Source organism: Hyperoodon ampullatus (assembly GCF_949752795.1).
Source record: "Hyperoodon ampullatus genome assembly, chromosome: 1".
NCBI classification, from domain to species: domain Eukaryota; kingdom Metazoa; phylum Chordata; class Mammalia; order Artiodactyla; family Ziphiidae; genus Hyperoodon; species Hyperoodon ampullatus.
In genome coordinates, this window is record NC_136914.1 from 48,781,584 (window position 1) to 48,796,897 (window position 15,314).

Consider the following 15,314-nt stretch of genomic DNA (forward strand, 5'->3'; position numbering starts at 1 on the left):
CTTTTTACTGAAGTTCCATCTCCTCTAGATGGAACAGTGCCTCTGGACCCACCCGGACCCCACTGCCCTACAGAAAAAGGTGTCTCTAGAGGATTTCTGTTTATTTGACTGCCCACCATCCATTCTTCCTCCTATGAGTAACAGTATCTAGACTTTTCTTTGGAGAATCATGTCTCTCTCCACTCTCAGTCCTTGTGATCTGAATTGGCCTGACCACTAGTCACTCTGCAGGCTGAGCAGGTTAATCAGGCCCACAGTGACTGGCTTAGGAATGGGTATGAGACCCAAGTGAGACCCAGGGAAATTTGGTGCTGGAATTTTGCTGGAACCGTGCAAAAAGAGGTGGTGTTTTTCTGGGTAAAATTTACATCTAGAGCTGCTGGTGGCCATCATAGCACCACAAGAAGAGACCCTGCTTCAGAAGGAAGCCAACACATCTGTTTGAGGAGGTCAGACATGAGAATAAGAGCCACAGTCCCATGTGCCCTCTAAGGAGGTGTGCAAACAATCTCTTTGTCACGGACTCAGAAGCTCTGGCCCGCAGGAGGCAGTGAAGGAAAGCCCAGGGGGCAAATCATTGATTAGAAATTCCAGTTGTCCTTTCTACAGACTTCCCTGACACTAATCCCTTACTCATTCATTCATTCATTATCCATAACTATTTATTGAGTGTCTACCATATGCCAGGTATTGGTGGTACACAGTGAAAGACACAGATAAAATTCCTGCCCTTGCAAAGCCCTGCCCTTGTAGAGCTTTTATTCCAGTGAGAAGCCCAGCGCTGACAACTGCTAGGATGGAAATAGATCATGGTAAGGCACAGAGGATGAGGGGGAGGGAAGTGTCATTTTATGTAGGCCTCTCCAGTGAGGAGATAATTGAGGAAAGAGCTGAAGCAAGTGAAGGAGTGAGCCAGGCAGACATCGGGGTCAAGTGCTCCAGACAAAGGAACAGAGACTTAAACTGGACATGCTTGTTCACGTTTGCTGAGCAGCCAGGAGGCCAGAGTGGCTGCAGCAGACTGAGGAGGGCAGAGGAGTAGGCGGTGAGGTTGGAGAGGGAGCAGGAATGGGCTGGAGCACAGAACACGCAGGGCCTTCCAGACCATGGCAAGGACTTCACTCTGAATGAGAAGCTTTGAGCAGAGGCGTTTACCTTCTCAACAACTGTCATGCTTGCTGACATAGGGAACAGACTGCAGTGGGTAGGGAGGTAGCAGGCACTGTTAGTTCCCTGTCCAATATCCATCCTGCCCCCTTTCCTTAAATCTAATAGAATTTTGTCCTGGATTTTGTTCAGTGCTGCAATACCCACCCAAGACATTCACTTTTCTAGACTCCCTAGCAGCTGAGAGTGGTCGGATGAAGGAGGTGTTTACTGGGAAAGCTCCTGTTTGCCTCATTGAAAGAGTCAGCTGGCACGCAGCTTGTAAACTCTGGCCTTTCCCCTTCTTGTCTGAAAGACAGACTCGATGCCTGGAGGTGTGGAGGCCGTTTTGAGCTATGAGGACAAGAGACATATGCTAAGGACATTAGACCTGCAAGTTAAAAGAAGCCTGGCACAGAGGGGACACATTGCAGCTGCTGCCCAGCCCTAGTCTTGGCAATCTGGTGAAATTTCCCATGACATTTCAGGTGCTCAGGTGCCTTTCTAGCCATCACTTAATAATTCTCATGGACACCTCCCAAGACCAGGCTAACGTGACAGAAGCAAGACTGAACAATTCCTCCACTCTGTTGTCCCCCTAAAAAGTCACAAGCAAAGTAGACTGGTAGAGCTTCATGGGTAAAGAAGTCAGACACTTCTGGTTTGCTGGGCCTTTATAAGTTGGATGGCCTCATAGGAAGCACAGGGAGAGGGGGTATGTTGCTGCCATTTGCATGTCTTCGAAGGCTGCTCCAAACCCAAGGAGAACTGGCCCCCTGGGGACACATTCATCACCCTCACCCCCTGAAGGGAACTCCCCAGGCATCTAAGGAGCAATATTCCCCAGGCGGTCACCTCTGCGAGCATGTCTTCCTCCAGGTCCGGGTAGAGAGCCGAGGGGTGCGGGGTCGGATGGGCCTCAACGTCCACCCGGAAGTCCTTCCGCGCTTGGCAGGCTGGCGAGAGCGTGGAACACAGGGCTGCTTCCCTAGGCAGCATGTTCTTCTGGCTCCTCTTCGGGGCAGGTCGGGGAGCTCTGTGATAAATCTGGGGGAGAAAGCCCTCCTCAGGGCCCTGAGTGATCACACCTCCGCAAGGCGGGCAGCCTTTCCGGAAGTCATCCAGTCGCGTTCTCACAAATCTCCACCGCCGGCTGTTCAGTGACGTGGGGCATGGCGACCTGCGCCCGTGCTTTGTGAAGCACTTGGGCGTCAGATCTTCTCTGTACCTGCAAGACAACATGCCGGTGTTATGGACCACAAGGGTGGGAGAAGGAGGTTGTGAGCAGGCTGGTCTCCACCTGTTTCAGGAGGAGAGGTGGGGGAAGGGAGGGTCACGTGGCGAAGCCTGAGTTAATCATAGTCCCGGTTCATGGCACGTTATCGCTGGTCTGTGCAAGGCCCCTCCCCTGTTTTCTTTATTCTACGTTATTCCCATATCCCACCATCATTGCCCTCCCCTGCACGAGCAAAACCACTCTAACAGATTTGGAATGTACCCGTTGTTTGCAGACATCCTTATAAGACCTGTGTATCTTTCATGTACATAAATGGTACTATTCTGTTACTTGCTTACCAAGCAGGATACCAGAAAGGCTCATCCGTGTCACTATGTGTAAATGTAATCCATTATTACATTTGGTGGTGCTGTCACCACCATCCAGCTATCCAGTCTCTTTGTGAAGAATACTCACAAGTTGTGACCCCTCCTGGGACTCTTTCTTTTCCTTTAAAGGGATACAGTGCAGTGGGAAGAACTTGGACACAGTGACAACTCGCCCCTAACTAGCTGCATGACCTTCGCCCTTCATTTAACCTTTGTGGACCTCGATTTCTCCTCTAAACTCAGGGGGTCAAGGGTTGCAAACTGGTTGTTCATGGACTGTATCAGGCCCACATACCTGTCATTTGATCCCATTTGTGTTTTAATAAGAATCATAATAGTTCACATGTATTGAGAACTTTCTATATAACATGTATTGTTCTAAGTGCTTTACATGAATTAACTTATTTTAATCTCATAACAATCCTATGAAGTAAGTATTAATATTATTCCCATTTACAGATAAGGAAATTGAGGCACAAAGAAGTTGAAAAACAAACACTTGTCAAAGTTCCCACAGCTAATAAGGGGGAGAGCTGAAATTTTAATCCAGGTAGTGTGCCTCTGGAGAAAGGTGTTTAACCACTATGCCAGAGCTTCTGACATATAAAAAAAGTTCACACAAATAATCTGGAGCAAAAATCAGGAGCTCTGGGGACACTGGGTCCACCTATCCATGGAGCCATTATTGGTATAAGGGCTGCCATCTTTAGACAAGTCCTATGCTCTCTTATTCACAGTCTCTACCACTCCCGACTGCCTTATATGCAGCCTGCTTCACTCTGTTTCTTTACCCATCAGACCCCTGTTTGCACTGAGTAGTTAGGGCATGAAGCTAAGATGGAAGAGACAGATGGACAAATAGGAAGGAAAATGGGACCTGGATAATCTAATATATCCAGCCATTGCCAAAGTCAGGACTTGGAACCTGAGCAGCTTAATGGCAGGTCTCTCATTATCCTAATACATCACACTGCCCTAGTGAGATATTTCTATATTATTGGTGTCTTTCCTTGAAGCCTCTTCCACCTCCAGGCCCTTCTCATCTATAATTACTCGTTACAGCAAATCTACTCCTTGTTGAACTCATAGGCACAAAACGTTTTTAAGAGGTTCCAGCTTGATCTCTATTCTTTTCTTATGAGTCCTAGAAACTTCTTGCTTGCTGTGCGTGCATGTGTGTTTTAAGGGCTTAACCTATCTCTACTGCGAAGATCTAAATGAAAGGATATAAAATCATGAGTTTACAAAAAGTTGCCCTTTGCAATTAATAAATCACTCAAATAGCTAAGTGGTGGGAATGTCGAAATTCCATCTAATCTTGAGATTTGATGACCCATTCAGTATGACCTGTTAGCAAGTTACCCTCCACAGTATTAAATATCTTTACCAAAGTGTATTTTCCACACATTTACAACAAATTCAAACACCCAAGCACTTCATAAAATCAAATCTGATAACCAATATTTTTACTTAAGGACAGTCATACAACTCAAAATGGGGAAAGTGTGGCAGCTAGCTCAAACCTCATAGATTGTTAGAGCTGGCAGAAACTTTGAAAGAAATCTAGTTCACCTTCCTCAATTTTCAATGAGGAAACTGAGTTCCAAAGAGGTGAATAAGGCAACCAATCTGGCCGGAGGGCTTCCCATGACCCCACTTTACCTCTCATAGCTGATAAGCTTACCACTCTGCATTCTGTTAAGTTCATGAAAAATTTTGCTTGACCCAGAAAATAAAACACTTTTTCTAAACATTTACTATTTTCACAGTCACTATATGATACTTGGATATTTCCATTTTTAAGAATTGCAAAAGAGTGTCAGGCATTTATCCTAAAGAAATGAAAACTTATGTTCACACAAAAACCTGTATGCAAATGTTCATAGCAGCTTTATATGTAATAGCTAAAAACTAGAAATGACCTGAATGTCTTTCAGCACATGAATGGATAAGCCATGGTACATCCATGCCACGAAATACAACTCAGCAGGAAAAATGAACTAACTGTTGATGCACACAATCTCTTGGATGGATCTCAAGGGCTTTCGCTGAATGAAAAAGAGCCAATCTCAAAAGTTTTATACCTTTAATAAAGGTATTATTCTATTTATCTAACATCCTCAAAAGAACAAAATTATAGAAATGGAGGCCAAATTAGTGGTTGCCAAGGGTTGTGGGTGGGAAAATGCATGATAATAAAGGGATAGCATGAAGTGGTTCCCTTGCGGTGAGGAAACAGTTTTGTATCTTGATGTATACATATGGCAACATTTTACTGAGACACACACACACACACACACACAATGAAAACTGGTGAAATTCAAGTAAAGTCTACTGTCTAATTCATGTACTGCACCAGTGCTGATTTCCTGCTTTGGTAATGTACTATCATTATGCAAGATGGTACTACTGGAAGCATCTGGAGGAAGGGTATATGGGGCCTCTGCACTATATCTGCAACTTCTTGTGAGTCTATAATTATTTCAAAGCAGACAGTTTGAAAATAGGGGTGGGGAGAGATTCTCAAAGAGTTCATAATTGCTGACATGTATACAGTGCATGTATGTGGCAGTAACTGCTTCACAGGTGATATGTCAGTAAATCCTCACAACAATCCTATAAAGCTGATTCCTTTTATTGTCCCCATTTTCCAGGTAGGAAAACTGAGTCCAGAAACAGCAACTAAGTTGCCTAAGGTCACCAGTCAAACAAGAGGAAAACTGGCCTTCAACTCCAGCCTTTCTGATTCTAGACTTTGTAATCTTAACCACCACATCGTGCTGCCTCCAGGAGAGCCGAATTCCATTCTCATAAGCAGCTCGAGGAATCAAAGGCAGAAAGCCTCAGCTTCCTGTCCTGCGGCAGTGACACTGAGGTAGGAGACAGATGGGCCCCTGGGCTGGAGAGCTGGTGTCTGTCACGTGGAGTAAAATTGAAGCTTTGTTCTCCCCCAGACACTCCAAGGACAAAGCTAGTGGCAGAAGCTGAGCTCTGCTGAAGTAAAGAGATAAGATGACCACTCCTGAGGTCAGGAAAACTTCCCTTTCTGCACATGCGCAGGAAGGCTCCTTGGGGGTCAAAAAGGGAGGGGGCGGCACCCCATAGTAAGTGTGGACATGCACCCACAGGCCTCTGCAGTGGGATCCATCTTAGCAAAAAGTTGCACACACATGTTGGGGAGCATCCTAGGACCAGTCAGGTGTGAAGAAAGAAGCAAGATAATTGGCCAGATGTAAATAAACAAAGACCTGGAAGGACTGTCCTATAGAAGGGATTTAAATCACCTCTTCACTTCTTTTCTCAATCAGGAGGCCAGCACTCCTCTCCGGTTGTATACTTCCGCCTAGTTTCTGACTTACTGCCTCCTCCTCATTAAGAGAGGACACCCATACCCTTTCTCTCTGGGTGTGTATTTCTGCCTAGCTCCTGACTTAAATAAACTGTTTCAGTGTGTGCTCTCCCATACATTGTGCTGTGTCTCTAATAATAAACGCTGTACCTGTTTTTACAGTTTTTTCAATGGGGGTAAGAGCCAGGGGAACTTTGCTTCTAGCCTCTAGCCCCTGGTGGCTAGGATTCCTGGTTTTCATCCAGGCTACCCAGGTTCAATTCCTGGGCAGGGAACTAAGACCTCTCTTCAGGACAGCTGACTGCTGTCTCTCCCGGATCAACACATTCAAAACGGCAGCAGACCACCCCAGCACCCGAGGTACTCTCCAAACACGGGCTCAGCTTGGCCACAGTTACCAGCTGGGTGGCCAAGGCTCCAGGTGCTGTCTAACACGGAGAAGGGCGGGTCGCAGGCTAAACCAGTCTCCGCAGAGGACTCTATGGCCATCAGTTTCCCATCTGGAATGGGTATATTCATCTACATCCTCTGGGGGACTCAGGATAACAACAACAAAAAAAAGTGTCCTTGGCGTTGAGGACCGTCGCGCGCTGGTTATGGTCTATTTTTGCGGGGGACCATGAGGAGGAAAGGGAGTTGGGTCCTCCGCGGCCCCTGGCCATCCCCCGTCCCCAGCCGCAGCAAGCAGTGGGTGCAGGCTCCCTCCACGCTCCACCCGCAGGATGCGCCCTCGCGCGTGCGCGCGCGCTTACCAGGGCCTGCAGTCCGTGCGCACCGACACCCGGGCCCGCGCCGGCGAGGCGAACAACTGCTTGCGGTCAGCCGTGGTTCCCCGGCTGCCCACCCGGCCTCCGGTGGTGTGTTTCCCCCGCCTCTCGGGTCGCTAGGAGACCCGCGGAGCTGTGCGCTGCCCAGACTCGCTCGGGGCGCCCCCCTGCTGCTAGCGGGGAACACGCGCCCCCAGCCGTCGCCTCACCAGAGCCTTCTCCAACGCCCCGGGGCGTGGACCGTGGCAGGGGAAGCGCGAAGGATCAGGTTCTTGGTTTAATTATGTTTTAATCTGTTGGGAAGGCGTGTTCATGTCTGTTTTGTTCACCACCGTTTCAAAAAATGTGTTGAAGAAAAGGAAGAAAGCAGCTGGAGAGAGAACAAGAGAAGGAGTGGAAAGGGGGCTAAAGGAATAGACTGATTTCTAATGGTGGGAAGGCCTTTTAGCACAGAATGCTTTTCTGGAGGTCTTGGAACTCCGTGAATCTCACCGCCTCAGTAAATCGGGGGCTGCGCACTGGTATCTAGCTAGTCACCAGCTGGTTTCCAGAGTCCCTCCCAGCTCTTGTGTTGCTTGATTCTTTTGCCTGGACTCACTTCAGCAGTAAAATTGCCATCCAGTTGGCCGTGATAGGCAGTTGCCCACGTAAATATGGATTGCATGAGGATGTGTTTGGAGTTTGCTAAGTTCTCTTGCTGCTTCTGAATGTTGCTGATTTAAATAGTGAGCATTGCTTCTAGAGGAAATAGCAGCAAAGCATTCTCTTCTCTCAAAATTATTGCAGGAGCTAAATTGTGTCTGTTATGGTGGGATACTTTTTGTAGTCATTTAAAGATGAGTCTTCTCTTTAAACTCTCTGGGAATAAATTAGCTTCACCTTTGGGCACCTGTTAAATATCTGGATGGTAATAAAGGTGCCCCGACTGGCACTAGCTCTAGCATCTTCACCTACTCTGTGTGTTCAGCTGGTTTTCTAGGCACAGTGGAAAACCCTGGAGTCCCACCGCTTGAGATAAATCATGATTCTGCCACTTAATAACTATGCACTCCCCACCCACCACCACCACCCGCGCACAGTTGCTTAAATTTGTTTTAGCTTCATTGATTTCCTAGTCTGAAATGAGGGAAATAGTAGTATCTGCCTATGGGGTTATTGGGGAATTCAATGAGATAATGAATGTAAAGCATTGAATGCTATGCTGGCAAGTAAGAATCCCTCAACAACTACTGAGTAGTAGTAGTATTATCTCAGCTGTGAACTGGGGATGTTAATATTTGCCCGGCTACTCCACAGAGTTGTTATAATAGGTGATAGAGAAAGCTATGAATGTAGTCATGAAAAGGAGCCCTGTTAGTTGTTTTCATTATCTTTGATAATATCGTTAATATTTGTTTGATTCCAAATTCCAGCTTTTATTACTTTGAGGAAGTAGGATTTCTCCTTAGGACTGAGGATTAGGGTCATGTCCACCTTGCTCCTAGTACTGTGCACAGCACCCAGTAGGTCCTCATTCACAAATATTGTTTGTTATGGCCATGCTAGGCACTGGCGAGGCAATGGGGGATAAAACAGACTTGGTCTTTGTCATCTTGTTACTTAGTTTGTAGTGTTGTATGAATTAATAAAAAACCACCTATTTTTCATGACTCCTGTATCCTCACAAGTTGATATTTGCTCCATGTAGTAAGTCTGATTTCATATCTGGTAGGAAATAACTAAGATTCTTTTTATTTCACCACATTCCATGCCTTAATTATAGTCATTACTCAGAATCTCTCATTCATTCTCTTCTCTCTCCCCTTCTTTCTCTTTTGCAACTCAAAGGTAAAATATGTTACGTATAGTAATCCAACAAGCAGATGTTATTTAAGAGGGAGGATGATGGGGTTTTGTTTTGTTTTGTTTTGTTTTTAGCCCTATTGGCAGATAGTGTGATCATTTTATTTCCAAAGAGGGTTACTCAAATACCCGTAACAGGGTTGCCAAACACTGTTACTGGATCTTTCCCACTCAAGGACTAATTACTATCTCTGTAACATTTTACTACATACTCAGCAATACTTAGTACATGGTACTTTCCAGAAAAAAAGCATTTGAACAACAAAAGCCACAGAACTTTAAGCTGAGATATTATAAAATGGTATTGGATTAGTAGAAACCCTTGGCATCTGGACAAGATGTTAGGTTGCTTCCATATGTTGGCAATTGTAAATTATGCTGCTATGAACATTGGGTACATGTGTCTTTTCAAATTAGTGTTTTTGTTTTCTTTGGCTATACCCAGGAGTGGAAATGCTGGATCATATGGTAGTTCTATTTTTAATTTGTCAAGGAACCTCCATATTGTTTTCCACAGTGGCTGCACCAATTTACATTCCCACCAACAGTGTACGAGGGTTCCCTTTTTTCCACATCCTCGCCAACATTTGTTATTTGTAGACTTTTTGATGCTAGCCATCTGACAAGTGTGAGGTGATTTCTTATTGTGGTTTTGATTTGCATTTCTCCAACGATTGATTAGCGATGTTGAAAAACTTTTCATGTGCCTATTGGCCATCTGTATGTCTTCTCTGGAAAAATGTCTATTGAGAGGCAATATTTTAAAAGATAATGGCTAAGAATTTTCCAGACTTGATTAAAGATACAAAGTCTCAATTTCAGGAAGGACAGTAGACTCTGAATAAGATAAATAAGAATAAAATCTCACTTAGCATTTCACCATGAATACAAAAGACAAATATTTGACATTAAAAATAGCCAGATAGGAAAGATAGATTACTTACAAAGGAACAAAAAATAGACTGAAAGCTAACTTCTAAAGCAATTATAGAAGTCAAAGACATTAAATAATCAAGGTTTGAGTAAAAACAACTGTCAATTTAGAACTGCATACTTAGCAGAACTATCTTCCAATAATATGGCTCAAAAGCATTTCAGACAAACAAAAAATGGCAGAATTTATCATCAAAAGACCATAACTAAAGAAGATTATAAAGGTTGCACTTCAGATAAAAGGGAAATGATCCCCAAATTTATATCAACGTGAGATGGAATGTTGAACAAAGAAAACTATAGATACATTGGTATTCTTTTAAAAAGTGGGTTGTATAAAATCATAATACATTTTAATCAGTGGATATTAACAAAAATAACTTATCTAAAATACTGAATTATTTTATTTAATCAATAAGAAGATAAATACATTGATTGAAGAAATATAAAGAAAGATGCACCAGGTAGATATTAATCAAACGAAACCTGATGTAACTATATTAATATCAGACAGAATAGACTTTAAGGCAAAAAAGATCATTAGAGATATATAAAGAGTATTAAATGTATCATTATGCAAAATGATAAAATGTTCAATTCACACACACACATACACAGTAGATAGAGATACATAATTCTAAATTTGTATGCACGTAATAACATAGGTTAAAATACAAAAAGGAAAATTGATAGACTTACAAAAGAAATTGATTAATACACTATCCTGATGGGAAGATTTTAGTACAACTCTCAGTAATAAATCAAAGAGACCAAAAAAATCAGTGAGGACAAAGAATTTAAAGCTTGATCTAATGGATATATGCTGAACTTTGCATCCAACAATCATAGAAAACATTCTTCTCAAGAACATATACAACATTATATTTGCAAGTTCATAAAACAAGTTTTATACATCTCTGACTTGGTATCATTTAACCCACAACCCTGATCATATAGCAATTAAGTTAAATAATAATAAAATCATATTTAAAAGCACTTATATGAAAATAAAACAAGACAAATACTTCATGAGTCAAGGAATATATCAAGACAGAAACTTAAAAATAGATGTAAAAATATCAAAAACTGGGAAATGAAGCTAAAATGATACTTAGAATGAAATCACCTTAAATTATTAAACTAAAAAAGGAGAAAGGTTAAGACCTAAATAAATGGAAATATCAATATCTCTCATGTTCACAGTTTGGAAGACAACAGTACTACCCAAAGTGATATACTGATTCAATGCATCCCTATCAAAGTCCCAATGATGTTTTTTGAAGAAATGGAAAACTCTTCCTAAAATTTATATGGAATTTTGGGTTAAGAGACCTAAAATAATCAAAACAACTTTGAAAAGGAACAAAGTTTCCTTATTTCAAAACTTACTAAAAGCTACAATAATCAAAAGCATCTGTATAGACCAGTGGAATAGAATTTAGAGCCTAGAAATGAATGGTCAACTGATCTTTGACAAAGGTGCCAAGACCAGTGAGGAAATAATAGTCTCCTCAGTAAATAATGGATAGCCACAGGCAAAAGGATGAAATCACACCCTTATAGAATATACCAAAATCAACTCAAAAATGGATTAAAGACAATTTTAAGAGCTAAAACTATAACAATCAGAAGAAAATACAGGAGCAAATTTGCATAACCTTGGATTAGGCAATGGTTTCTTATATATGACATCAAAAGCAGAAGTAACGAAAGAAAAAATAGATGAACTGGACTTCATAAAAATTACAGACCATTGTATTGTGCATCAAAGGAAACTGTCAAGAGAGTAAACAATCCACAGAATGGGAGAAAATATTTACAAATCATATATCTGATAAGAGTATAATATCCAGAATATTTTTTTAAAAACTCCTACCACTCAATAACAAAAAGACAAACAACCCAATTAAAAAATAGGCAAAGGACTTGAACAGATATTTCTCCAAAGATATACAAATGGCCAGTAAGCACATTAAAAGATGCTCAAAATCATTAGTCATTAGTGAAATATAAATCAAAGCCACGATGAGATAGTACTTCACATCAACTAGAATGGCTATAAAAACAAAGAAAGGGACTTCCCTGGGGGTCCAGTGGTTAGAACTCTGCTCTTCCACTGCAGGTGGCGCAGGTTCAACCCCTGCTCAGGAACTAAGATCTCACATGCCACACGGTGCAGCCTAAAAAAAATAAAAGAAGAAGAAGAAAAAAAATTAAAAGGTTGGCAATTATGTGGAAAAGTTGGTACACTTGTGCATTGCTGGTGGGAACGTAAAATGGTGCAACTGCTTTGAAAAGCAGTTTGGCCATTCCTTAAAAAGCTGAACATAGACTTGCTGTATGACCCAGCAACTCCACTCCTAGGTATATACCCAAAAGAATTAAAAACAAGGACTCAGTTATTTGTACAGTATGTTCATAGCACCATTATTCACAATAACCAAAAGGTAGAACCATCCCAAGTGTCCATCAAAAAATACATGGATAAACAAAATGTGATATATGCGTACAGTGGGATACTATTCAGCCATAAAAGGAATGAAATTCTGATACGTGCTACAACGTGCATGAACCTTGAAAATATCATGTTAAGTTAAATGAGCCAAAAGCAAAAGGACAAATATTGTATAACTCCACGTATATGAAATATCTAGAAGAAGCAAATTCATTGAGACAGAAAGAGGTTACCAGGAGCTCAAGGGGGAGAGGAATAGGAAGTTATTTCTTAATGAGTACAGACTTTCTGTTTGGGGTGATGAAAAATTTTGGAAATAATCATGATGGTTGCACAACATTGTGAATGTAATTAATGCCACTGAATTGTACACTTAAAAATGGTTAAAATGGTAAATTTTATGTTATATGTATTTTGCCACAATTTTTAAAAATTGTAAAAAATGCAAAAAGAAAGAAAAAAGGTTGAAATTAATGAGCTAAGAATCCAACTTAACAATTTGGAAAAATAGCCAAATAAATCACAAAGGAAGAACATTTTTCATGTTGAGCAAAAGAAACCAGACTCAAAAGAGTACATACTCTATGCTTCCATTTACAGAAGTTTTAAAACAGGCAAAATTAAGTCATAGTGATAGATGTTGGTATTATGGTTATTTGGGGTAATTGATGGAAAGGAGGCAGGAGGGGGCCAGCTGGGAGTCTAAAATTGTTCTATATATTGATCTGGGTGGTGGATACATGGGTGTACACATGTAAAAATTCAATGAGCAGTACACTTCAGCCTTGTGCACTTTACTGTGTATGCTGTAAATGAATAGAAAAGCAAAAAACATATGGAGCATTTTCTATCAGGAATATAATCCTGGAGAATTTTCTCTGCCATCATCACACATAGAAAGGAGTCTCCTGGGAGTCATAGGACACCCAAAAGTCTACAGACTTTCCCCTATGCTTCTTTTGTGATACTCCTCCAGGGGAAGGATATTTAAAATATTTAACAGCCAGTAAGCCATATGCAAGAACCAATTGGGAAAGTGGCAAGCCAGATTGCAGCAGCAGAGTTCTAGAGTCCCCTGGCCAGGCCAGACATATCCCTTTAGTTGCTGATCTTGGAGGGAGGGGTGCTTCCAAGGAAGTGGCTGAGGCAGTCAGGGCACAGTGGTCACTTGGCATTGCTCAGAGCAGAGCCTATTTATCAACAAACACAGTGTTTTGACAACCATTATGGTCTTAAACTATGCTTGTTGGCTGAGTATCAACTCTCTCCCTCACCCACAGGCTCTCCCTAGAGATTTCCCTCCACAGTGCCACAAGTGGCTTGTTGAAGACTGCCATCAATGCAGTCTGCAAGCCAAATCATAACAATAAGGGGTAAGGCATGACACCAATAATCAACAAGTATATTTATCACTTGGTCAGTAGCATTGAGCATAATGACAAGTAGGGCCTTACAAATAAAACTGATGAGGTGGGGCTTCCCTGGTGGCGCAGTGGTTAAGAATCCGCCTGCCAATGCAGGGGACATGGGTTTGAGCCCTGGGCCGGGAAGATCCACGTGCCATAGAGCAACTAAGCCCGTGCACCGCCACTACTGAGCCAGCATGCCTAGAGCCCATGCTCCCCAACAAGAGAAGCCACCACAATGAGATGCCCACGCACCGCAATGAAGCGTAGCCCCTGCTCGCCACAACTAGAGAAAGCCTGTGTGCAGCAACGAAGACCCAACACAGCCAAAAAAACCCAAGAAAAACCAAAAACTGATGAGGTTGCTGCCCTCAAGAGGCTATGGCCCAAGCGATGGATGGGTTCCCGAGCTCCAGGAAGCTGCTAGATTTAAGGAGCTACCTGAGGCATCTGCAATAGGCTAGACACATACAAAGGAGGATGGAAGAGATGTCTACTGCTACTTTCTGGAGTATAGTAGACCATGAAGAGTAGATGGTACGTGGGGACATGCTGCTGAGAGGAGTATAGCTGGTGCTAGTTACTATGGAGAGCAGTCTAGCAGGACTTAGTCAAATCAAGTATAGGGTGTGCTTACAACTGTCTGCCCTCTCTTTGTTCCTCACCTGTCCCTGCTCTGCTCTGGCACCTGCAGGATGCATTTGGGAATGCAGCAGAAAGCACTGATAGGACACTGGGGATGGGAGAAGGGAAAAGTCAGGGTATTTCTCTCTTTCCCTCTGTCTCCAAGGGGGTATCTATATTTTTTCCTTCTCTTTCAGCTTCCACCGGACCGCTTCCATCAGACTCAGGCTCCTATTACAAGTAATTCGTGCAGTTTGGATGTGGTAATCGTGTTCCTGCTATTGCTAATCTCTCAGTTACCTCATATCCCCAGCTTGGCTCTCAGCACTTCCATCACCTCTGCAACATGTTCTTTGCATTAAAGTCCCTTGGTTTTGCCTAATTAGAGTGGGTTCTGTTTTCCTGGTGGGAACCAGACTGACACATTTATTACCTATACCCCAGTATTTCTGCTGCTGGGGATGGTATAGGAATCCAGAGGGAGTCTCATCTGTAAGGGAAGATGTACGAGGATGTTTGTCGCAGCATTATTAGCAATATCGGTGAGTTGAGGACAATGTGCATGTCCATTTTTGTGATGTAGATGGGTAAAATGGACGGATAACTAGGTATCAGATGCAACAGTCTAGATTTTACTTGAAAACATGGTTAGACTTTTAAAAAATGTAGTAAAGAAAGAGAGTGAGATTTTTTACGATATGATTTATATAAATTAAAAGTGTATGCATCAAAACAAAAATATACATTTTACAGAACTCATACACTTAAGAATGATTGCTTATGGTGAGAGCAGAGGAATAGAAGTAGAAAATGGAGAAGAAAAGGAGTATATAAATGAATGATTAAGAGAGGGCCTTATATACTCAGTTGCTAATGGAGTGCCACCAATTAAAGGATAAGATTAACCAATGTGCTATACCTGAAGTTGAAGAAAAACGGTTGCCAGAAAAATAGTTACTAGGTGGCACTGAGACATAATTTCCAAGAACACATGGTATCTTGTGGAATGTTGAAACTGCTTCAAAGGCAAGTTAGTCGCAGTAATAAGAACACAGGACAGATGGTGAAGCAAGGAGCCAGAACTAGTGACAAGTACTGGATAAAGTGGGGCTGCTATCGAAATTCTGTGGCAAAGTTATGTGATCCGAGCTTGAAGAGGATTCTAGGTCAGATTTTTTTTTTCAGTT

At 42.3% G+C, this 15,314-nt stretch overlaps 1 protein-coding gene across 1 annotated transcript in view; it reads right to left on the reverse strand.

Moving 5' to 3' along the window:
• The window catches only part of FAM47E (family with sequence similarity 47 member E), a gene marked incomplete at both ends in the record, with an annotated part of 42,045 nt that extends 35,426 nt beyond the window's left edge, over positions 1–6,619 (reverse strand). Inside the window, 2 exons of the mRNA XM_079710584.1 lie at positions 1,948–2,374; positions 6,456–6,619. Of these exons, the coding sequence (XP_079566710.1) occupies positions 1,948–2,374; positions 6,456–6,619 (591 nt within the window). The remainder of the gene's footprint in view (positions 1–1,947; positions 2,375–6,455) is intronic.
• Positions 6,620–15,314: the final 8,695 nt, after the last annotated feature.